Consider the following 25,008-nt stretch of genomic DNA (forward strand, 5'->3'; position numbering starts at 1 on the left):
TAATTTCATCCTTTTGACAACCTCATGAAATAGAAAGTCATATCCCCACTTTACAGATGGGGAAACAGAGGTGCAACTGAGGTTACATACCTAAGTCAAGGTCTCTCAGAGCAGGACAGAGCTAGGATTCAAACCCAGGACTCTCTAGTTCCAAACATCATGCACTTTTCATGATAAATAATATCCAGGTCAATGCCCTGAGAAAGTTTATAGCATTCTCAATCTATGCTGTAGTACCATCACCCATGTCCTGGGCGGTGACTGCCATACAATGATTCTCAGAGAATCCCAGAGCTGACCATTTTAAAAAATGTATATATGACTCCCTGCTGACCTCCCTAAACACACACACACTCACACACACACACACACACACACACACACACACACACACACAGCCCTAGGCATTCCCTAGGGTAGAAATTGGAGAAATAAGAAATAAATAGGCTTTAAGAAAAGAAAGGCTCATGAAACTCTCTCCTGGCAGAGAGGTCTGGTGGGATTTCTTTGCAATGCTGGCTTGTGATTTTACTTAAAACTCATAGGACATGGGCCCTGCTGAGGGAGAGCCTCCATCTGCCAGATAGAGAGTGACTCTCACTCTTTATCATACCCCATGTCTGCTTGCAAAGAGGAACTGAGAAGCCTTCTGTATGAAGGGTATGTTAGAGTCCAGAAGGTGACTTGAATCTTATGAAAATCTGATATAAGAAACTTAGAGTGACCCAGAAGATAAATTAAGATTTCAGGATTCTGTGGAAAAATTATCCCTCATTTCTAAATATGTTTATTTTATGGGCAATACCTCTAGAAATATGAAGTATTTGTTTACAGGTTACATCTACTTGAATTCTTAGAACCCAACCTCAGGGTAAGATTCAGGAGAAATGCAGATAGAGTACCTCTACAACTGTTAAGTCAGTAAGAGGGCAGGATTCAATTTACAACAGCCTGCTTTACATGAAAACAGCAAGCAAGACTTTTGGGCAGTAAGATTTCAGGATTATATTAAAAACACAGTTCAATGCATAAATGGTGGTGTTGGAAGATATGAACAGATACTTTTCCAATGAAGACATACAAATGGCTAACAGACACATGAAAAAATGTTCAAAATCATTAGCCATCAGGGAAATTCAAATCAAAACCACACTGAGATACCACCTTACGCCAGTTAGAATGGCAAAGATAGACAAGGCAAGAAACAACAATTGTTGGAGAGGATGTGGAGAAAGGGGATCCCTCCTACATTGTTGGTGGGAATGCAAGTTGGTACAGCCACTCTGGAAAACAGTGTGGAGGTCCCTTAAAAAGTTAAAAATTGAACTACCCTATGACCCAGCCATTGCACTACTGGGTGTTTACCCCAAAGATACAGACGTAGTAAAGAGAAGGGCCATAGGCACCCCAATGTTCATAGCAGCATTGTCCACAATAGCTAAATTGTGGAAGGAGCCGAGATGNCTTCAACAGATGACTGGATTAAGAAGCTGTGGTCCATATATACAATGGAATATTACTCAGCTATCAGAAAGAACGAGTTCTCAACATTTGCTGCAACATGGACGGCACTGGAGGAGATAATGCTAAGTGACATAAGTCAAGCAGAGAAAGACAATTATCATATGATTTCTCTCATCTATGGAACATAAGAACTAGGAAGATCGGTAGGGGAAGAAAGGGATAAAGAAAGGGGGGGTAATCAGAAGGGGGAATGAAACATGAGAGACTATGGACTATGAGAAACAAACTGAGGGCCTCAGAGGGGAGGGGAGTGGGGGAATGGGATAGACCGGTGATGGGTAGTAAGGAGGGCACGTATTACATGGTGCACTGGGTGTTATACGCAACTAATGAATCATTGAACTTTACATCGGAAACCGGGGATGTACTGTATGGTGACTAACATAATATAATAAAAAATCATTAAAAAAATAAAATAAAATAAAATAAAATAATACTCCTTTTGGCTGGTACACTTAAAATACTAACATTAAAAGCTAGGAAATTCATTTTTGTAGCAAATTCCACTAAATGATTCCCAGGAGAGGTATCAGCTACCAACTGACCTGGCCACTAGCTCTTGGACTAACTCCTTCACATCATGGAACTTCTGCTTCAGGGACCAACAGAAAGTTTGGAAGCAAAGCTCCAAACAACTTCATGGCCAAGTGTGATGTAATGATACAAGGCGGTTTCATTCAGGTCAGTTGAAGCAACCTGTGCAGAGAGCCAGGCACTCTTAGATGTGGAGATGCCAGATTAAGGACCCACAATTTCTATGCATGAAGAATTCACAACCACAAACCAAGAGGAACCGTATGATGATAAGAGGGGCCCGGCTGCTCCAAGAAGCTTGTCGGGGCCTCCTCATTCTAGGAGAGACTCAGAGACGGTGTCTTGGAGGAGATGACAGCCTGAACTAGATCTCAAAAGATGACTCTAAACTGCCAGGGGAAGGAAGACAAAGATGTGAGAGATGAATGTGAGGCAAGATGGGGAGGCTGCTTGTGAGAAGGTTGAAGCAGGGCAGGGGCTGAGTACGGACCCTCAGTGTGGAGAAGAGAAGACCCAGAAGTGGGGTAGAGGTTGGAAGGGCCAGGCAGAGGAAGATGCTCCAAAGCCACGGGAGGGAGCTTAAGTTTATCCGTACAGGAGACACTGGCAGAGTCCCAGCAGTCAAGTGCGAGTTCAGATTCTATTTAGGTGTGGTTGCTTGTGGAGGATGGATCTGATGAAGGCCAGGCTGCATGTGAGGGGCAGGGTGCAGGAAGGGGAGCTGGGGGGGACACCGGTGAGGTAAGAAGGAGGGGGGGCCTTGAGTAATCTTCATGCAGGAGACAAACTTGCCAGAATGTGGTCATTGGTAGGGTGGGGGTAAGACACCTGAGTCTTGGGGGTGATGGCAAGCTGACCTGAGCATTACTGGCCACCACAGGAGGCGTTCTGTCATCACAGTCAGTGGGTAAAAAGATAGAGGGCATGAGCCGGGCAGTGCGGCATACATGTCCAGCAAGACCCACATGCCAAGTGCCCACCCATGTGCCCCCAAGCCAGGAAGCATGCAGGGTGCCATCAGCACTCAGCAGTTGGAAGCAGGCCTCGGATATCCCAGGCCCCATGGGAAGAGGTTACTAAGAAACCTAAGGATGGCATCCATGGCCAAAGGCAGAAAACAGGAGTCCTACCTGGTCACAAGGGCCACTCAGGCAGGACTGTTGGCTGCTGAGTCCTCAGAGACTGAAGAAGTGCCTGACACATGAGTCATGTAAGGAAGGGAGGAGGGAACACATCTGGCAGGTCTGGAGGGGGTGGGCAGGGAGAAAAGCCCTGGCAGGCTCCTCAGGAGACCATCATCTTTCTCAGAGGCCCCCATCAAGCCAGCCCTCACTTCATCAAGTCAGTCCTGCTACCCAGCAACTAAGCAGCCAGTGGGGAGAAGAGTCCCATCCCTTCCTGGACTGAACAAGCTCCAAAGGACTTCAAGTTTCTGTCCCCTCCTCATTAAAGGCAAGAGAATGTGAGTGAAGCAGGGTGGGGGTGATTGGGCTCACTAAGGGCTAGACAGGTCCTCCCTGTCTCCAGGCCTATGGAGGCGATTGGGAAGAAAGGGGATAAGGACGAGGGTGAGCAGATTGCCGACCTGCTACTGTCAAGCCCTAGGCAAGGCACTGCATGCTCCACATGGCAGGGACCGTGTCTGACTCCAGCACTAGCCTAGCAAGCAGCACCACCAGATTTGATAAACAGAAACAGAGGATACCTGTTTAAATGCGAATTTCAGATAAACAATGCATCATTTCTTAGTTTAAGTATTAGGGTATACTTAGACTAAAAAATTATGCATTGGATATCTAAAATTCAAATTTGGGTGACTGTATTTTACCTGGTAAATTTACTAGCAAGGTACCATGTAGCTACTGAATATAGAAACACAAGTGCACTGGAAGAAGCCATCCCACCTCGTGTCTATTACCTGCCTTTAACTGTGAAGTGGAGCTCTAAGGATTCTTGTTTTGTCACATTAGAAGAGAGGAGAGGCAGGGCCAGCTGACCTAGCTGGTGGTCTGTTTTTCTTGCTCACCTAACTCCAGACCCATACACTTAAGGTCTAGACTACTTTCAAGAGTATTTCTCTGTGCTTGAGGAGGACCCAGCACATTGAATAAACATCTAATTCATCAAACTCGAGGTTACCCAGCCCCTAACACTTGAAGCCAGTTGATCGGCAGCACTATACCTATGGAAATTACAGATGGGGCCTAGAAGCAAAGTCTGATAACCTTTTTTAAAATAATGGGTATGAAGTGGGAAGAGGTATTTTTAGTATTGGATTTTGCCACATTACAGCCAGCTTCATTGAACTATTTCTTCACAAGTCAGAGAAGGGGCAACAGGGGCTATAAACTAGAGAGAAACAGGAAAGCCAGACTATGTCACAGAAAACACCGGCTTCTCTCCGGGCTTGTTTTAAAACACAGACAACCTCTTCCCCCCAGATGAAGTGTTTCTTCCTGAAGATTCCAATAACCAGATTTTCAGTGGGTGAACCCCCTGCTGCAATGGGGGATAGAGAGAAAGTAACAAAGAGGAAGGAACAACAGAACCACAGTGGGGACCCTGAGCAAGGCCAGAAACCACAGAGGGTGCAAAGGAGGTGAAGGTCAGGAAAATCTGGAAGGTCCTGGGGTCAATTAGATTGACAGCTTGATGAGGCATGGACCTGACCCTGTCCTGTTCAGTACTGTGCTACCCCTGCATGGCATGGGGTAAATTACTAATTAATTTCCATTAATCACCTCTCACGTCTCCCCTTGAAACCGTAAGCTAGCATTGTCACCTCTCTATTTCTCTGATATTGGCGTTTGGAGGGTATCTCCCTAAAATCAAGAGAGACTTTAACGTTTACTAATAGTAGCAATACAGCACTTATAAAATCAAAGTAAATTAAGCTTAAATAAAGATAAAAAATAAATACAGCTGAAGAAAAAGGAAAAGCATGTGCTATACATATCACACTTCTGTTATACATAAAGATGCATGTGTATATGTGTGTATATATAAACTTATAAATGTGGAATATATGGCAACTCTTTGTTATGTGGTCTATTAACTTCTGATGTCGTAGATTGTGAATAGCGGACAAAGAAGCAAATGTGTAGATACTCCTGCCTCTTTGTAATGGTTACGAGTACCAATGGGCAAAAAATTCAAAAAAGAATTTTCTTTTCCTTTGCCATGAATGTGAAAAATTATCAGGTTTCATATCAGGTTATTTTGATCCAATTTGTTTCCATGATAATTTAATATTGCTCCCTTTTATCTGTTAGTGAAGTTCATTCCCAGGTCACACTAGGAAGCTTCCCCAAAAGCTCCTGTGATTCTCAACTCTGTTCACTGGAATCATTTAAGGAGCCTAAATACATACACTCCAGATTCTTGGGGAAAAGAAAAAGAAAAGAAATACAGGTAAAAGGAGAGAGGAGATAAAATGAAATACTAAAAAAATACTCAATAACCCCCCAAAAAAGAAAGAATTATAGCCTTATAAGTTTACATCCTATATAAAGTGGTATAATACCAATTCAAGGTGGGTACTAGCAAGATAAGGATGCATATTATAATACTTAAAGTATTCATTAGTAAAAGAAAGATGGAATGAAGAAACCAAGAAAAGACAGAACAGAGCAAGTAGCAAAAGGGTAGACTTATTAAGAATTACGAAACGGGGGGTAATCAGAAGGGGAAATGAAGCATGAGAGACTATGGACTCTAAGAAACAAACTGTGGGCTACAGAGGGGAGAGGGGTGGGGGAATGGGATAGGCTGGTGATGGGTAGTAAGGAGGGCACGTATTGCATGGTGCACTGGGTGTTATACGCAACTAATGAATCATCGAAGTGTACATCAAAAACCAGGGATGTACTGTATGGTGACTAACATAATATAATAAAAAATATTAAAAAAAAAAGAATTACAGTAAATAAAAATGAGCTTAACATTCCAAATTATAAGATTATCAAACTGGATAGAAAGCAAGACCTCACCATACGTTGTTTATAAAAATCTCACAATGGCACATGTAGGTTGATACAATGACAGATAGGTTAAAATAAAAGGGTGGGAAGAGATAGACCATGAAAACTTACCAGGCATTAGAAAACCGGTATGGTTATAACAACAGCAAAGAAAGTAGACTTCAAGACAAAAAAAAAAAAAAAAATACAAGAAACAGAGAAATATTTAATGAATATAACAGGCTAAATTCCTCTAGAAGATATAACAACCCAAAATCTGTATGTGCTAAATAACAAAGTTTAAAAATAGACAAAACTAAATTAGCAGAAATTTTTTAATAATACATTTTTATTTTATAAAGGAAGGTTTTAGACCAATGAGCTAGAAAAAGCTAGAAAAAGAAAGCAAATTAATTCCCAACTAAATAAAAGTGAGAAAATAATAAAGCCAAGATATTAAATCAATAACAGAAAATGGACAAAAATGTAAGAAAAGCATTCAAGACAAAAGTATATTATTTGAAAAGATTAACCAATCTGATAAATGTCTAGAAAAATTGGCCCCTAAAAAAAGCCAAAAACTATATTAGGGATAAGAAGGGTCATCACTACAAATCCTATAGGCATTAATATTATAATAAGGAAATATTATTAACAACTTAAATACATTTTATAAATTAGAGGAAAAGGACAAATTCCTGGAAAAACACAAATTAACCAAACTGACAGAGAAGAACTTGGTAATCTTAGGATTCATATTTGTTAAGGAAATCAACAGAGTAATAAAAAATCTTTCTACTAAAAGAAAGAAAACAACAACCATGCCCAGATGGCGTCTTGGTAAATACTACCAAATTTAAGAAATAATACCAATCTTGTAAAAACTCCTTGAGAAAATATAGGAGAAGGGACCACTTTCCTAGTCATGCTATGAGGACAGCATAACCTTTATACCAAAACCTAACAAGGACATTTCAAAGGAAAGAAAATTATTTTATTTTATTTTATTATTATATTATGTTAGTCACCATACAGTACATCCCCGGATTCCGATGCAAAGTTCGATGCTTCATTAGTTGTGTATAACACCCAGTGCACCATGCAATACGTGCCCTCCTTACTACCCATCACCAGTCTATCCCATTCCCCCAACCCCTCCCCTCTGAAGTCTTCAGTTTGCTTCTCATAGTCCATAGTCTCTCATGTTTCATTCCCCCTTCTGATTACCCCCCTTTTCTTTATCCCTTTCTTCCCCTACCGATCCTCCTAGTTCTTATGTTCCATAGATGAGAGAAATCATATGATAATTGTCTTTCTCTGCTTGACTTATTTCACTTAGCATTATCTCCTCCAGTGCCGTCCATGTTGCAGCAAATGTTGAGAATTCGTTCTTTCTGATAGCTGAGTAATATTCCATTGTATATATGGACCACAGCTTCTTAATCCAGTCATCTGTTGAAGGGCATCTCGGCTCCTTCCATGATTTGGCTATTGTGGACAATGCAGCTATGAACATTGGGGTGCATATGGCCCTTCTCTTTACTACGTCTGTATCTTTGGGGTAAACACCCAGTAGTGCAATGGCTGGGTCATAGGGTAGTTCAATTTTTAACTTTAAGGGACCTCCACACTGTTTTCCAGAGTGGCTGTACCAACTTGCATTCCCACCAACAATGTAGGAGGGATCCCCTTAAAGGGAAGAAAATTATATTCTTCACAAGTATAAACACAAAAATCCTTATACAAATACTACAAATTTGCATCCAATAATATAAAAATATTATAATACATTATGACCAAGGATTTCAAAGAATGCAAATTGGGCTCAACATTTGAGAAGTAATCAATGTAACTCATTTCACTAATTGAATGAAGAAATCTCATATGATCAGCTAAATAGATAGAGGGAAAAATTAAGTCAAAATCCAACATCCATGATAAAAATATTCAGCCAACTAGGAGTAGAAGGACTTCCTCAGTCTAATAAAAGGCACCCAAAAAAATCCTGCAGTGAATTTTCACACTTAATGGGGAAATTCTGAATACGTTCCCCCTAAAATCAGGAACAAAATAAGGATGTTTACTCTCACCATTGCTATTCAATATTTTAATAGAGGTCTTAGACAGTCCAACAAGACAAGAAAAAGAATTTTTAAAAGACATAAATATTGGCAAGGAAGAAGTAAACCTGTCCTCATGTACATGTGATATGATTATATAGAGAGAAATACACTAGATCTAGTAAGTGAATTTAGCAAGAGTATAGGAGGTCAATATAAAAAATTCAATTACATTTCTATATGACATTAAGAAACAATTGGTAAGGGGCGCCTGGGTGGCTCAGTCAGTTTAAGTGTCTGCCTTCGGCTCAGGTCATGGTCTCACGGTCCTGGGATTGAGCCCCACATCAGGCTCCCTGCTCAGCAGGGAGTCTGCTTCTTCCTCAGCCTCTGCCTCTGTTCCTCCCCCCACTTGTGCACTCTCTCTCTCTGTCAAATAAATACATAAAATCTTTAAACAATTAAAGAAAAAAAAACAATTGGTAATTAAATTTTAAAAAGCAATTCCATTTGAATAAATTTAGTAAAAAATGTGAAAGATCTCTACACTGTAAATTATAAAACATGCTAAGAAAAATTAAATTCCTACATAAATAGAGAGATAAACTATCTTCTTGGATTTGAAAGACCCAGCACTGCCCAAATTGCTTAATAGAATCCATGCAATCACAAATAAATACAATCAGGCTTTTTGTTTAAAAAAAAACACAACAACCTGATAAGCAGGTCCAAAATTGTACATGGAAATGCAAAGTGCCCAGACAAGTCAAAACAGCCCAGACAATTTTGAATAGAACAGACTTAGATGACTCACACAACCTGATTTTTTTTTTTTTGTAACAGTTTTGAGATACTTAAAATATCTCAGGTTGTAGAATAACCAGAACTCTCATACATTGCTCAAATGAGTATAAAATGATACCACCTCTCTGAAAAATGGCAGTTTCCATAAAGTTAGACATATACATACCCAATTACCCAGCAAGTCCTCTCTAGGTATTTGCCCTAAGAAAAATGAAAGACTTGTACTAGAATATTCACTGTGTCTTATTCATTGCAGCTAAAAGACTAGACACAATCCAAATGTTCAGCCCTGGCAGAATGGATTAAAAAATTGTGGTTTATTCATTTAATGTTACTACTCAGCACTAAAAATTAACAAACTATCAACAACATTGAGGAACATTAAGATATTACGTTGAACAAAATAAACTGGACACACACACAAATACATACTATATGTTTCTATTAAGCTATGGGGATAGAACTCACAAAGGTGGTTGTCCCTGCTGTGGTGGTGAGGTGAGGACAACTGCAAAGATGGAAACGTTTTATATTTGTTTGAGTGTTCGTTACACAAGGTATATGATTGTCATGGATTTATATCCTAAAATCTGTACATTTTACCATAAGCAAATTAAATCTCAAAAAGCATTCAATAATATTTTAAGTAAGAGATTGGTTGTGTGTGGTTCACATTTTCTTCTGGGTGGCTTAGATTGATTGATCTTCGTGTTACCTGAAGCTCAGTCTGCAGAGGTTGCTGTTGGAGAACGCTGGAATCCCAGGATTGAGTGCAGAGGTGTGCCCAACCAAGCCCCTCCCAGCGAGGCCAGCAGTAGACAGGCAGCCCCACAAGCCAGCAGCATGCCAGACTGGCAGGGCCTTCCCGATTACCTTCCTTTTATCAACTGCGGCACCAGCTTAGCCATCGGTGCAGTAAATTTCAAACATACACCAATTCTAAATTACTCAGAAATTAATACCCTAAGAAGCAGGATTGCATAGGGAGGAAAGAACACAGGATAAGGGTCCAAAGTTCGGAGTTATATTCCCAGTGCATCCACTCCCAGACCCTGTGATCTTGGGCAAATCCCCAATTTTCTGATCTTTAGAAGGTGGGGATGACACACGACTGCCCCGGCAACTTTCTGGGGCTTTGAGGAGGAACAGCTGAGAGGCACAGATGGAAGCCTGCTATAAAATGCAAAGCTCCATGTGAATTTATAGTACTATTGCGGCTGTTTTATTCAATAGCCTGACACTACCTCCTTCCCCACATATGCACACACCTTGACCTATTTTTGAAAACTGTAAATTAGAACCTTTGTCAGAGGTAGAGAAATTTTAACAGCCGTCTGTTTCTTTTAGAAACTGTAGAGAAATGCTGGTCTGAGGCTTCTCAAATTCTCTGTGGATCCCAACCTCCTGGATATACAGACAATCAAGATTCAGACATTGCTTTTAACCCGATCATCAGATTTTAACCACAGACTCTGTCCTGCTCCCAGTCAGAAGACAAAGCCCCTGCCTGCCTCTCCCCTCACTCCTTACTAATGTCAGGCAGGATCTCACACTCATCTTTAGAGAGCAAAGCCTGAGAGCCATCTCACCTGCTGGTGAAGGTCAAGGCCAAGGCTGTGGCCAGGTGAGGCATCAGCCGAAGGGTCTGTGTTTGGTGTTCAATGATCTTGACTTCTTCCTTGGCTTTAGGCCCAAACTGCCTCCGGCTAGAGAGAATTAAGCAGACACAATTTTTACCAAAATTCAATAGGCAACTTCATTTCCTGAGCTAAAGGTGTCAAGCAGCCATTTGCCTTTCAAATACTTCAGGATACAGAATGCCCGAGTCTCCTAAAATGTGGTTAAGATAATTAGATATCAAAAGTTTCTCAGGACAGACCAACAAAAAACTTTTCAGCTCTTCTGGAAATTAATCTTCCCACCACGGAATATTTTTAAAGCAGCCTATCTACTTAATTAATACACAGAGTAATTTTTACTCCTTAACATTTACATGGCATTTTATAGTTCCATGTGCCCCGTGATCATTAATTATTCAGCTTTACTAAGTCTGTGACATAATTAATAGGATGGCAGCAATATCCTAGACCATACTTCAAAAGGACATTCTCAACAAGGAGGCAGCGTTAACCCTGGTGCTCCTGTCAGATTCACAGGCAGGTCATTACTTTCAGCCCACCTAAGTGCCCCCTGCAGTTCCACACAGAAGCGTGTTCGCATCCTGCCTTAAATCCCACTGCTTTACGAACAGCTGCTGCGTTCCGCTCCGAGGCAGCGGTATCGGGGCGAATGGAGGCCGTCCTCAGAGCAGTTCAGGAAGTGGCGTGGGATTGTCCCCACAGGCAACACCCATGGACTAATCCTCCAGAATCCCTCAGCATCGGACTGCAAAGGAAGCCACCTCCTCCCCAGGCCGGCAATGCTCCACAGCCCTGGGCTTGGCAGCCTCTTGTCTTTGAAAGTCTCCGACCTTCATACTGATTTTTGAAAGAACATCTCACTCACACATGGCTGCATACACACACGCACAGGTGCGTGCACATAGGCGCATGCGCACATAGGTGAACACGGTGCTCTACTATCAAGCAGGCAGAGCAAGGTCGTGCTTCAGACACCAGTGAAGTGAGGGTATCTATCTACCCATCACAAGGGAAACAGCAATGTTTAAAAACTTTTAGATATGATAGACTTTCTTAAACAGAACTTGATGCTTTAATATTGTCTTTATTTGTTCTTAAAAGGAGGACAGCGTGATCTTCTTCGTGCATACGATGTCTAGAATTCATAACCTGTCCCTGCTGTGCAGGTGGGAGGGGGTACAGACACGCATGACCAAGGCACACCCAGGGGCAGCTGCCTTTGAGCTTCGTGAGCGCAGGCTTGTTGTCTATGCGCACAGACTTCCCCAGGCACAGTCTAGCCCCCCCACAGCTGGTTGTCGGAGGATCACTCCCCGGCTCTGCCCTCGGTCCATCCCAGCGTACTCCAGCGCCAGCGGGGCACGGTGTCAAATAAGGCCTGACAGCCTGTCGGGAAACATCTCAGCATTTGCGGGAGCACTGCGACACCAGGAAGAAAATCACAGATCCAATAATGGTGTCATCATGATGTCAGGTCATTTTAAAATTCTATTTGTCTCTACTCTCTTAACTTCTATTTTTGAATGCTATGATTATACTGTAGCTTTTCCTATGGTTGCTGTGGCTAAAATTTTGTGTGCTGAGAGCATTCCCTGCTACACAAGACTCACTCCTCCTGGGGGACATCTATGCGCCTGCTCGGTGCCAGCACCCAGGGTCAAGGACACCGAGGCCCCCCAGCTGTTGAGCTCACAGCCCTGCACACAGAGAGACCTAGACCAGGTGACATGGGCAGGAGAGCCTTGCATGAACCTCCCCCACACCCCACTCTGTCAATCACTGTATTTCCTAATGTGCTACTAGAGGGAACTTCACTCACACAGCACCAGGAAAAGAAGCCCCTGATCACAACACCTTTTAGCTTTTGTGCTGCTATAAATAATTACAGTAGCAATACCACTTTAGACAGCATCCTATCAAATATTCTGTTTTTGTGTGTGAAGTGTTTGTTTTGGCCCCACACACAGCATGAATGAATGAATGAATGAATGGATTTTGCCAATGAGGAAATGCAGATGAAGCACAGAAGAGTGGCTCACTCAAGATCTTAGGGAAGGTCTCGGATGCCAGATCTGACCCCTGACCTGGTGTGCCTCAATTTCCCAATTCAGGCACACCTTATAACTGTCGCATTTCCTCTTTGACCCTCACAGTTAAATTAGGATGACAGGTATAGAGCAGAAAGAGGCCACCAGGAGCCCATGTGGTAGGGCTCAGGCCTTTTCTTGTGCTGGTAGGAAGGAAAGAATTTCATTAGTGAGCGGCTGCAGACTTATCCAGCAATTTCACAAAAGTCAGGAGATTACACAAGACTCTGAATTTCCAGCTTTTCTTGAAAACTAGGAAGATCTGGCAATTCTGGACCCCATTCCCATGATTTGATCCACTGGGCTCAGAAGCTGCTGACACCTCTGTTTGGGGCATGGCTGCTCCCCAGGGTCCCCAGAGCCCTTTCCGCTCGCTGACATTGCCTGCAGGCCTGGGAGGCACTGAGTCTTCAACCCTTGCCACAGGGGATTTCTTTTTTTCATCCATAATACATTTACATCAGCATCCTAACCTGTTAATTAAGTTCTGGGATTATGATATACGGCCAGGCGTAGGCATTCTCTGTGAGTCTGTGAATTCATTAACAGAACTAGAGAGCAACACAGAACAGCTCTGGCCAGCTCGTACGGCATGAAATCCAAATGCTTCAGCTTGGCATTCAAAAGCCTACTTTGGCCTTATTTGAGTGTCCCAACTGTTTTTCCTGCTAAGCCCCTTCAGACACTTCCCATCCTGGGCCTCTGTCCAGGCAAGGCATTCCGCCAACCTCACTCGGCTGCCACCCATCATACTTTTCGTGGCTTAGCCAAATGCCCTCTCCTCCCATTGACACTTTCTCCCATTCATGACATGCCCCTTCAAAAACCAAACCAGACCAATCAAAGCAGGAAGCTACTTTTCAGAATGCCCCGAGCATTTCACCTGCTATTCCTCCCCTATGGGAGCACTTCTACCTTTCATGCTGGCGTAACGTGCGATCTGTACTGACCACATGTTTTGATGCATTGCCTTCCAGGGCCCTCTTTACTGACCCTTGAGGGACTGGCCCTCCCAGGGCTAGCCGATGCCTACAGAGAGCAAAGGACAATTCTGTCTGTCCATCTTTCACATGCAAACTCACCAATCCAGAGCCCACATCCCCAACCACATCCTTTACCAGACTATTTTACTCTGGGCCACTATCTCCCAGGGCTAGGTACCAGACAACAAGGGACAGCCCCTATGCCCCAGAACCTTCTGAAATTATTCAAACTAGCCGATCATAAACCTGCTTAGCCTGCTTGGCCTTCCTCCCCCATTCCTTCTCACAGAAGCCACAATAAAGTCTCTTGTCCATGTTTCCCCTTGCTCCTACTGCCTCTTAACCATCCCCGGTGCTTTCCCATATGGCCTTACATGGCACGGCACACCCCCTCCTCTTGGGAACCCTAACAAGCTCTCTTTTCAATGGCGGTCATCCCCTGATCTGTTGGCCTCGCCATACCTGAACAATAATAAACCTATGGAGCCAGCCTATTCTGTCTTGATATGCCCCAGCTTGGCCAGATGTGAATACCCAGGAAAGAGAAGTTGAGATGACAGATGGAATGTCCCACCATCTCCCAGCAGTTCCAACCCAACTCCTCCACCCATCCACCCTTCCATGTCTCCTTGGAATGTTCACTTGTTATGAGATGTCCCAATAAAAGGCCAAAGGTCAGACCCTGGAGTGCTGAGTGGGAGCCAGTGGGCAGTTAGGACAGAGAGGTAAGAAGCTAAAAAGATGAGGAATCCACCCTGCCCTTGTGCCCAACAGCCCACCACCACTGGTTTGTTTTGTTTTGTTGTTTGTTTTTGTTTTTTTGCCAGGGACTAGAAGAAATGCGTGGGCAGAAGGCACACAGCACCACCCACCTTCCCTCCCTCTCTCTGGCCCAAGACAGTGACAGTCCCCAAAGCTTTGAGCTGAGGGTTTCCGCTGGCTCCTTGGCTTCCCCAGGACAAAAGTGATACTAAAGTTTGGTGACCCTTCTCCTGCCCAGAGATGCAGCCAGAGGTCATCCCTGTGACTGCCACTATCAGCCTCCAAACTGGCAGCCTGGCTCCCACAGAGGCAGCAGAGACAGGGGGCCTCAAATCCCTGTGCTCTGAGAGGGTGTGGCCAGTGCAGGCACCCTGCCCTGCCGCTGTGTGGTCACCCTCCTATTTATGGTCTCAGACGCAGCAACAGCACTGTGGGTCGTGACGGTCCAGGCTCGACTTCTGGTTGCCAGCATCCTAGCAGGCAGCCCTGAGCACAGCTCTCAGGGCTGTAATCCCTGCAGCTGGCCAGCAATGACTGCCTGCCAGACCTTTATACTGCTCCAGTTCATGATCTATATGGGCACAATATTCTTCCTGTCCTTTTCCGCCGCTAGGTTACTATTTTTCTTCAAAACACATGTAAAGGCTATATTTTTCTCTGTAATCATAATTTTTATTTCAGTGCCGGAAAAAAACCTCAAAGTCACTGAGCTCAAATTTTTCATGCTCTTTAAAAACAAAGAGTGTTGCATGTGCACACAGCAACATCCATGTGAAAATAAAGCGGCAGCTCTGAGGATGCCGTGAATGATGCCATTTAAAATCATAGATTTGAAAAGCTATTTCTGGATTCCAGCAACTCATAAGGAAGAGGGGAAACATCTATTTTGGGTTGTTTTATTTCATTCCCACTCAATTTTGAACACGGCTGCTTGAAGCAACATTCATGGAAAGTGACACGGCTATTAATCACCAATGCAGCTACTGCGCACGCAGCCTCTCGGGGAGGCTGCGTTGCCCGCCTTCCCATCTCCCTCTGGTCTCTTCTCCCAAAGGAGGCCAGTGACCTACTAAAAAGATAATTGCTTCGCATGTTTCCTGCTCTGCAGCATCATGCATCAGTCTACTCTGAATGACATCCAGTCGAACTGGAAGAAGGAGAGGAGCTTTGTGGCTGGGTCTCGCCCTTGACCCTGAGACTTCTTGGTGCAGGCTGGTTCACAGGCATCCCTGCTGCCAGAGGGAGGAAGGACAAAACCTTCCTCCTTCACTGTCAAAGTGCTGACCTCTACAGACGAAAGTGAAGCAAATTCCTGGACCCAGGCCACACTCCCTGTGGCCACCTTTCCTCATTAATCTCGGCCATAGACAGGCTTCAAGGGAGCCTGTGAATGCCCCACAGATGGACCACTGCACCCCATTCCCACTGGCCCTCAACAGAGACCCTCCAGCCACTCAGAGAGCCCACAGCCCATCTATCCCTGTTTCTCCCCTTCTCTGAGATGCTGCTATAGAAGCTTCCGTAGAAACCCACAGGGAAACTATGTTACCAATGCCACAGGCTGGACCCAGCAGATTTGGTTCGGCTGAACAGTCAGGTTGTAAAACCTGGCTTTCTATTATCAAGTGATGTCAACAGACACCCTGACTCCCAACCCCAAGCCTCCCCACACCCAATCCCAACCAACCCCACCCTTGGGTCAAGCTTGGGACCGTGGAAGGGGCCTGGCTGCACATAATTCCAGCTATTTTTTTTTTTTGAAAGCTGAGCATTTAGTTTATCCTTGGGTTCTGACAAAGCAATCCTGCATTAAAATGTCAGGCTCAAGATGTTGCATCACTGTATTTTAGCTGGAATTCTTCAAATGGGCATCTTTAAATCTGTCTGTAGGAAAGATAGAGGCACCATGTGTGTAACATATATGTAAAAGCTTTTTAACAGGAGCCTTGATTGTAATTAAATGTGCAAAATGGGCTCAAGAAGAGTTCTCAAAGCACCCTTCTGATCTTGTGGCAATCCCAAATAACTTTTGCACCTTCCAAACACCTTTCTTTCTCCCAAACCTCAACAGTCTCTCAAGCCAACCACCACAGAATAGAATAGGTGATCCTTAATAGTTGTGCTGGAGTCCCTGACAACGGCAATTTATAAACATGAAAATATTTCAGATATGAAAAGAAATGAGGGTGCTTTGTTGTCAGTGTCAAAAAGTCTACAGAGAGTGCAGAGACAGCCACCCCAAACCCAGACACTAGAGCCCATGGTTTCTCAGCCAGAGAATACAGAGAGAAAGAGTGTTTGTAATTTTTTTTTTCCTTTCTCAAAGGTGAACCAAATCAAAACCCCAGGAATATAAAGCCCTCCCCAACAGGAAGCCTGTGGGTCTAAAGCATGGCCAGTCCCAGGCAGGGACCGACATTCTGCTACCTGGACTGCAAAGACTGTCCACCTTGTAAATTAGAACTGGAAGAACAGTGCCAAATGGAGCAGGCCGCAGAATCATAAGGGAATAGGATCAGCCATTCCTCCCACCAGTGGCTGGATGACCCCAGTGGAGACACCAGAAACCCTTCAGATGAGACACAACACAAGGCAGGGTAAACCTGCAGTGCTGTCCCCATATTTCCATTGAGTGGGCCAATTCTGGCCAACATTATAATCTTGGATTATAACCATTATACCCTGACCATGAAGGTCCAGTAGAGAGCCAGGAATGGGTCACTCTGAATCTGAAGATTGGCCAATTCCAGGTTGTCTGTGAGGGTTCAATGACACCAATAAGAGTGGATCTGACCCAACACACAAAGGTTCAAACTCCTTCACAATAAACACCAGTGAACTTGCTGCCTTTCACTGAACTTGTTATTATCCTCTTCCGGTGCCTCATACTTGCCCTCCTGGGACCAAATCAACAGCACATCACCCCAGGCATCACAGGAGGGGAGGCAGGAGATAGTGGTTAAAACCCAGGCTTTGGATCAGACAAACCTGGTTTGCATATAGACGCTGACACCTGCTATGTTAACCTGAGCAAGTTATACAATCTCATTGAGCCCATAAAATAAAGCTGACAACGATGGTAAGGACTAAGTGAGATATTGCCCATATGTGTTTAGTACCATGCCTGACACATAGTAGGTCTTCGAGGTATAGCAGGTGTCTTCACAGTCACTACCATTATCCCAAGTCCCTAAAATTACTTTCTCTTCTACTCATCCTTGTTTTAGAAAAGTCATTTTAATATTTCCCCAAAAAAGCACTCTGTTTCCTTTAACCCCAACAAAGCACAAACATATTCTGCTTCGCTAAAACTGTAGTTAAAAAAAAATTATGGGGTGAAGAGAAAAGTCTCTTCCACCCAACCTTAAAGATAATGCAACTGCTGACAGAAGAGAAAATAAGCTGTTTACTGGTGTGTTAGAAAAATTGTGTGTGTGTGTTTGTGTGTGTGTATTTTTGTGTGTCTGTGCATTGGAAAGCATATGAAGCTTTCTAAAAGCACCTGCCACTTTTATGTACCCAAGAACACCAGCCAATTTTCTTCTTCCTGAATTCCAGGGAAGGAAAACAAGGTGGACAAAATAAAACCAGAGAAATTGGGGGTGGGCAGAGCCTTCCAGCACATCAGGTTGCCATAGAAGCAGCAGGCTCTTTCCAGAGTCAATCAGCCTACCCCAGAGAGGGATGTGAATATTATTCAGATGGTTCCCACACAAGGGAAATTAATTTACTTTTCAGAATAACAGCCTCAGTAATATCTATGAGTGACATGGTGGTTAATGTTAGTCGTCAGAACTGTGATTCCTAGAGATTGTTCTTTAAAAAAAATCATATCCTAATGAATGCAAAACAAAATTATAATGGTGGGAGATGTGGAGCCATAAATTATAGCTGAGACCGCCTGGGGTGGGCTAATAATTTCACTGTTGAATTATTTTTATATTTTAAAAAATTATACATTGAGAAGTCTTCCATCATCAGTACCACTGCAGAGAAATTGCAGAAGCCTCCAGCACCTCAGCTATTAATTAGAGTGAGGAAGCAAGAGGACCAACCACTTTGGGAGCCAGCCTTTCTCTCCATTGTATGGCAGGTATGGGGTACATGTGCATCCTGCCTGCCCCAACAGCCATCCAGATCCTGCTGTCATCCTGGAGACAGCAAACCAGGCCACCATGTATGTGCAGTGAAACAAAGGAGACAAACACTGAGCTAAAGGATTCTTGTGTCTATATTCTGAGGAGTATTGTTCTATAGTTTCCTTTTATTATATTGTCTTAATTTGGTGTTGGGATCAGGCTATGACTGGTTTCATAAAACGAACTGGAAAGTGTTTCTTCCTCTTCCATTTTCTAGAAGTGTTGTATAGAATTATTGTTCATTCTTCCTTAAATGTTTGGCAGAATTGAATAAAATCATCTGGCCTGGAGATTTTTTTTAGGAGTTTTAAAATTACTAATTCAATTTCCTTAGTAATTATAGGATTATTCAAATTGTCTTATGCATTGGGTTAAATTGATCCCTTTTATCAAAGTTTTCAGATTTATGTTTACAAAGCTGTTCCTACTATTCCCTTATTACACCTTTTGACGTCTTCAGTGTTATAGTAATACACCATTTCATTCCTAATATTAGTAATTTGTGCTTTCTCTTTTTTTATCTTTGACAGTCTTGCTAGAGGTTTGTTGATTTTATTGATCTTTTCAAAGAACCATCTCTTTGCTTCACGATACTTTATTTTTTCCATCTTTAATTTCATTGATTTCTGCTATTAGCTCTATTATTTCATTCCTTTTTCTTCCTTTCAGTTTATTTTATTCTTTTTTAGGTTAAAAGGAGTGCTTACATGTTAATTTGAGGTGGAACTTAGATATTGATTTGAGACTTTTCCTCTTTTTTAATGTATGCATTTAGGGCTATAACTTTCCCTCCCAGAACTGCTTTATCTGTGTCATACAAATTTTGATATATTGTATTTTCATTTCTATCTGGTTCGGTGTATTTTTAAAAGTCGTGCTTGAGAGTTCCTCTTTGTACTATAGTTACTTAGAAGTGTGTTGTTTAGTTTGCAAGTTTTAGAGGTCTTTCCTCTTATCTTTCTGTTACGGATTTCTATTTTGAATATGCTGTGGTCAGAAAACACACTCTGTATGACTTCAATGTTAAAAATTTGTTGCAGTTTCTTTTATGGTACATCTTATATGATCTATCTTGGTAATGTTAGGCACTTGAAAGGAATATATACTCTGCTTTTGTTTGATGAAGTGTTTCATAAATGTTGATGTTTATATGTTTATAAATGTCCTATTGGTTGATAGTGTTGTTGAGTTTTTCTATATCTTTGCTGATGTTCTGTCTAGTTGTCACACGAATTGTTGAAGGATGTTGAAATCTCCCACCATCATTGTGAATTGGGCTATTTCTCCTTCCAGTTCTATCAGTTTTTACTTCTTGTATTTTTCAGCCTGTTGTGTTTTACATGCACATTTAGGATTGCTATATCTTTTTGATGAATTGACTCTTTTTATCATTATTAAATGTCCTTCCTTGTCTTTGACAATATTAAATGTCCTTTCTTGTCTTTGATAATTTTCTTTGCTCTGAAATGTACTTTATGTGAAATTAAAAGAGCCACTCCTACTTTTCTTTGGCTAATCTTTGCATAATGTATCTTTTTTCTTCTTTCACATTCAATGTGCATATATGATTATATTTGAAGTGCGTTTCTTACAGAGGACATAGAGTTTGGTCATGTTTTTAAATCTACTTTGCCAAGTTGTGTTTTTTAACTGAATTATTTAGACCAGTTACATTTAATGTAATTATTAATATGTTAGGGCTGAAGTCTGATTTTAGTTGTTTTGTTCCCTCTGTTTTTCATTTCTGTTTTATTTTTCTTACTTTTCTTTAGATTACTTAAACATTTTTAAAAATTCATTCTTGAGTTATCTATCTGTACAAGTTTTGTTGTTTTGTTTTTTGTGGTTTTTTGCAGATTGGGTAATTTCCATTGCTTTATCTTCCAGTTCACCAATTCCTTGCCCCTTCCATTCTGCTGTTAAAACTATCTACTGAGGTTTTTACTTGGGTTATTATATTTTTCTGTTCTAAAATTTCCACTTGGTTCTTCTTTATATCTTTTATTTCTTTGCTTAGACTATTTCTTTGTCAAGACTTTTTTTTTCCATGTTTCAAGTGTGCTTGTAATTGCTATTTGAAGCATTTTTATAATGGCTACTTTAAAATGTTTTTCAGATTATTCTAACACCTTTGTCATCTCAGTGTTGTCATCTATTTATTTCCTTTTGTCATTCAGTTTGAGATCTTCATGATTCTTGTTATGACAAGTAATTTTTTAATGAAACCAGTACATTACATTTTCATGTTATATAGCAAGACTCTGGGTCTTATTTAAACTTTCTGAATTTCTCTGACACTACTGTGGCAGGGAAGACTCATTACTTACAAGTGGAGGTAGAAGTCCAGATTCCCCACGTGGCCTCCACTGACACCTAAGTAATGGGGTGAACTCTTCTTGTTGTGTAGGGGTGGGAGTTCTAGCTTCCCATGTAGTCTCCACTGCCATGGCAGTGGGTGGGGTGTCATTATTGCTGAGTAGTAGTGAAAGTTCTAACTTTCCACTTAGCCTCCTCTAACATCACCACAGCAAGAGGTGGAAAGATGGGTAAAGATAGATGTCTAGGCTCTCCACATGGTCTCTACCAACAACACAGGAATGGGACCTGTTTCCTTCCTATGAAAGTCCCTCCTTGTTGGCCTTCTCTGATACCACCATGATAGCAGAGTTGGTGCAACTCTAGGCCCCCCACCTAGCCTTTTTGTCATGTGTGGGGTGGGACCACAGTTCTTTCAGTGGTGTTTGACTAAAATAGAAGAGTACTGTCTAGAAGTTTTATCTTATTAAATATTCTTTTCTGGTCTTTTGGCTAAAAAAAGCAGATTTTGTTGGGCCTTTTATTTTTCTTTTGCTTGTTTGTTCTCATTGGTGTTACTGTGTTTTCAGCTTTATGCTGTCTGGAATATATGAGGCAAAAAAGAACAAGGGAACTCCTTACTGTGTCATTCCTCAGGTCTCAAGGTCCTGGGATCTGCTTTCTTGTCTCCACCTTTCAAGGTCTTTGTATGTTTGTTTTATATGTAGTGTCCAGGCTTTTCAGTTGTCCTTAGTGGGAAGATTAGAGAAAAGTACATCTACTCTATCTACCAAGAAATGTAAAGTCCTATGGCAAGTTTCTAAACATGACATATTTAGATTTGAATTTCAGTAGGTTTATCTGTTAAAAGTGTAGTAATTGACTGATAACATTAGATTTATTTAGCTTTCATACACATAAAAAAGACAGAGACAGAGAGAGAAAGAAGATCATGCATAGATGTCATATATAATATCATATCATATTTTCTCCAATAAAAAAATCTCTTAAAGATGTATTGCTAATTTAATAATAATCTATCTATAAATAAGGAAATACTACATGGTTAATGGGTGCCAAATTACACATATATCAATGTCAGAAAAAAATAAAATGAACAGGTATGTGTGTTACAATCAAGGGATATCTCCAATGCATATTAATATATTTAATTAGTAATACACATGGAGTGTTCTATATCCTGATTTTCTGTTTACCTAATACTTCACTGTATGCAACTTCTCATGTTATTAAATATCCTTGAAGTCACAATTTTAATGATTATTTCCTTAAGACAACTTTCTAAAAAAAAATAGGAGTGGATTGAAAAATGTGAACCTTTTTTAAAGCTCCTGTCACGTATCACCAACTCATTTTCCAAAAGGATTGTACCAATTTTTATTCCTTCTCCCAGTGTATAAGCTTGCCCATCTTATACATTTCTTCCAGATCTGGGTATTGTCCTTTCAAAGTCTTTGCTAATTTAACAAAGTAAAAAAAAACTGTCTCATTTTAACTTGGCTTTCTTTGATTACTAATGATTTAATTAGTTTGTTTATGTATTTACTGGCTGTAGCTATGTGTTCTCCAAATAGTTATAGATCATGTACCCATTTATATACTTTGATATTAGTATTTTTCTTATTTATTTATAAAGGATTTTTATATATTAAGGAAATTAAACCAATGTCAGTCATATTTGTTTAGCTATTTTTCTACAGTGTCATGTTAAAACGTGACAAAAGTGTTGCTTTTGAAACATGTACATCTTTAAATTTTTGTATAATCAACTTAGCACTTTTACTTTGGAGTTTTTTTCTATTTGGAAGGTTTTTTAAAACTACACAAATGAGTGAGTCACCTTTTCCCTTCATCTATGCTATTTTGTGGTTTATTTCAACATTAGAAATAAGCAGAGGTGAGAGATGTAGGTCTACCCCAGTGGGATACAGGAATAAATCTACCAACATAGCTAACTGTAGCAAGTGCCACTAGGCTGACCCAAGAAGGATCTATGAAGGTGAACTGACTCTTGTTCATATATGCTTAAAATAGTCATTCCCCGGTCCCAGACGATTCCCTTGATCTTCCTCCTTCCAACTGACTTGGCAGACAAGTCCTTGCTTTAACCTCTCTCCCACTTCATTCTCTAATCTGCCAGGAAATTAATGCAAGGCCTGAGCCTCTCTAAACACCGTGTTTTCCAGACATTCTTTTTCATCTTTGATTCTAAAATTGAAATAATAAGTAAAAGCAAACTTTGCTATTCTGTTGGCAACAAAATATGTGCCTTCAAGGAATATTTATTTAAGGGCAAAAAATCTCTGAGTGGGTCTATATTGTAATAACCCCACCTCAGCAAGACCTAAATAGTTCATCCTCCATCTAACAGTTTCTATCTGCCCAGTTATTGGGCCTCATTTATGTCCAGAATCTAGATGTCAGGTGTAGGATGAACACATCTGTCATCAAGGCCTAGAACACAGCAATGAAAAGTCCCCTCAGCTGGAGTTTTCCAAAGAACCTACCATTGGTTTGCTGCCTTTAGCCACAGATAGACCTGCATGACACCAATTACATCTGCAGGTTCCCCAGGACTTCATTTCAGGACATCCTTCGTTCACCACCCAGGTTTCTCTGACACGCTTTGCCCAGAAATGTCTGTCTAATCTGTTACTTGGCTCCAAGTTCTCTCCTGGACATTCCCAAAGGGCAGTGCCATCATCCAGGTTATGACAAGCTTATCTCATTTCTTTGAACTATATCCTTGCACATAACTGAAATTAAAAAGAAAATATCCTGACAGTTGTTTTCTTTACAAAAAAACATTTCCAAAATTAACAATTTATTATGCCTGTGACAAAAATAATTCATCTCCTTTGCAGGGAAACTGCCTGGAAATAAACTTCTACAAGGTCATTTGAGTTTTTATGTATAATCTTAAGATACTGGAAATTATCCAAATCCTGGGATGCCAAAGAAGGCAATACAAGGTGATGGTTGAGGTGAATATGTTTCAAAGAGGTTCAGGGAGACTAGTGGAGGCTGGACAACAGAGATCCTGCCAGAAGTCAAGAGGTCAAGGTTCTTGTACCACTTCTTTCAGGCCTGAACCTGAGATAACAGCACACTTCTAAACTTTGTTCCAAAAGGAAACCCAATTTTCATCCCTAGCTGTACTCCACTACTTTTGCTGACCTGCATACAATGGTAGTGATATACAAACACTTTTCATTTAGTCAGTAAAAGTCATTTCTAAAACAACATTTAAAATCTCTGGAAATTATCCGAAGGGTATTAAGCAAATGGAGAAACATCTATCCTAGAATATCCAAACTTAAATCTCATTTGAGCCACAACCCACTCACATCCACCTCACTGTCTATCCCCCAATAGCTCAATGTGATGGGAACTGTACTCTGGGCAGGCACAGCCAAGAAGATGGGGAACCCTCCCCCCCCAGCTTGCAGTAGGGCTATGACTTCATGCAGGCCAGTGGCATCTCTTATTCCCTTCACCCCTTTACCTCCAGCTTCATATTACAGAAGCTCTATTCTAGACAGGTACAGCCAGGAGGACTGGGGTTCCTTCCCCCCACTTGACCCCCATTCACAGGCAGAAGCTCTACTCTAAATACAGCAGATGAAGAATACTGGACCCTAAACATACCTGTCCCAGCTTACTTCTAGAGTGGAGGTCTCATGCCAAGAAGGATTAACTGAGAAAATGAGGGGTTACTATCCTTGTCCAGAGTTCTGCTTGCAGGGGTGCCACTTTGGGGAAAACAAGACATTGTCCCACCCCCAGCTCTGATGCAGTGGTACAGAGCTTCTGACCAGAAAGAGAAGCAGGTCGTAGGAGCAAAGAGCTCTGCAGCTTTGCCTGAGGAGTCTAACTTTATTTGGAACAAAGCATGGAGAAGATTATGCCTATGAGTGCTATTTAAAACAATGGAGATCTTGGAGGTGAGAAATTAAGAGTTGCTCTCAGTTCTATAATTCTTTTAGCAACAAACTAAAAGATGATAAGCTCAGCAAGATGGTAGATTAGCCAAAAGGTTAACAGAAAGAACCAGGGAAAGGGATTTCTAAGAAGAATCCTCTGTGGTTAGAGCAGCCACAAAGACTGGCAACACTCTGTTGCAGTTTGTCCTTCTGTGATATAAAATACGCACCAGGGCATTCTTAAAAGCCATATAGCAATCAGCTAGTGATTAATTGG

General features: G+C 41.5%; 1 protein-coding gene across 9 annotated transcripts in view; it reads right to left on the reverse strand.

Annotated features, from left to right (window-relative positions):
• The window catches only part of ACOXL (acyl-CoA oxidase like), a 354,068-nt gene that overhangs the window by 176,808 nt on the left and 152,252 nt on the right, over window positions 1-25,008 (reverse strand). For all 9 annotated transcript variants that reach the window (XM_034659541.1, XM_034659540.1, XM_034659539.1 and 6 more), the window contains exon 12: window positions 10,471-10,587. In XM_034659541.1, the coding sequence (XP_034515432.1) occupies window positions 10,471-10,587 (117 nt within the window). The remainder of the gene's footprint in view (window positions 1-10,470; window positions 10,588-25,008) is intronic.

This window comes from Ailuropoda melanoleuca, chromosome 4 (genome assembly GCF_002007445.2).
Source record: "Ailuropoda melanoleuca isolate Jingjing chromosome 4, ASM200744v2, whole genome shotgun sequence".
Lineage (NCBI taxonomy): Eukaryota > Metazoa > Chordata > Mammalia > Carnivora > Ursidae > Ailuropoda > Ailuropoda melanoleuca.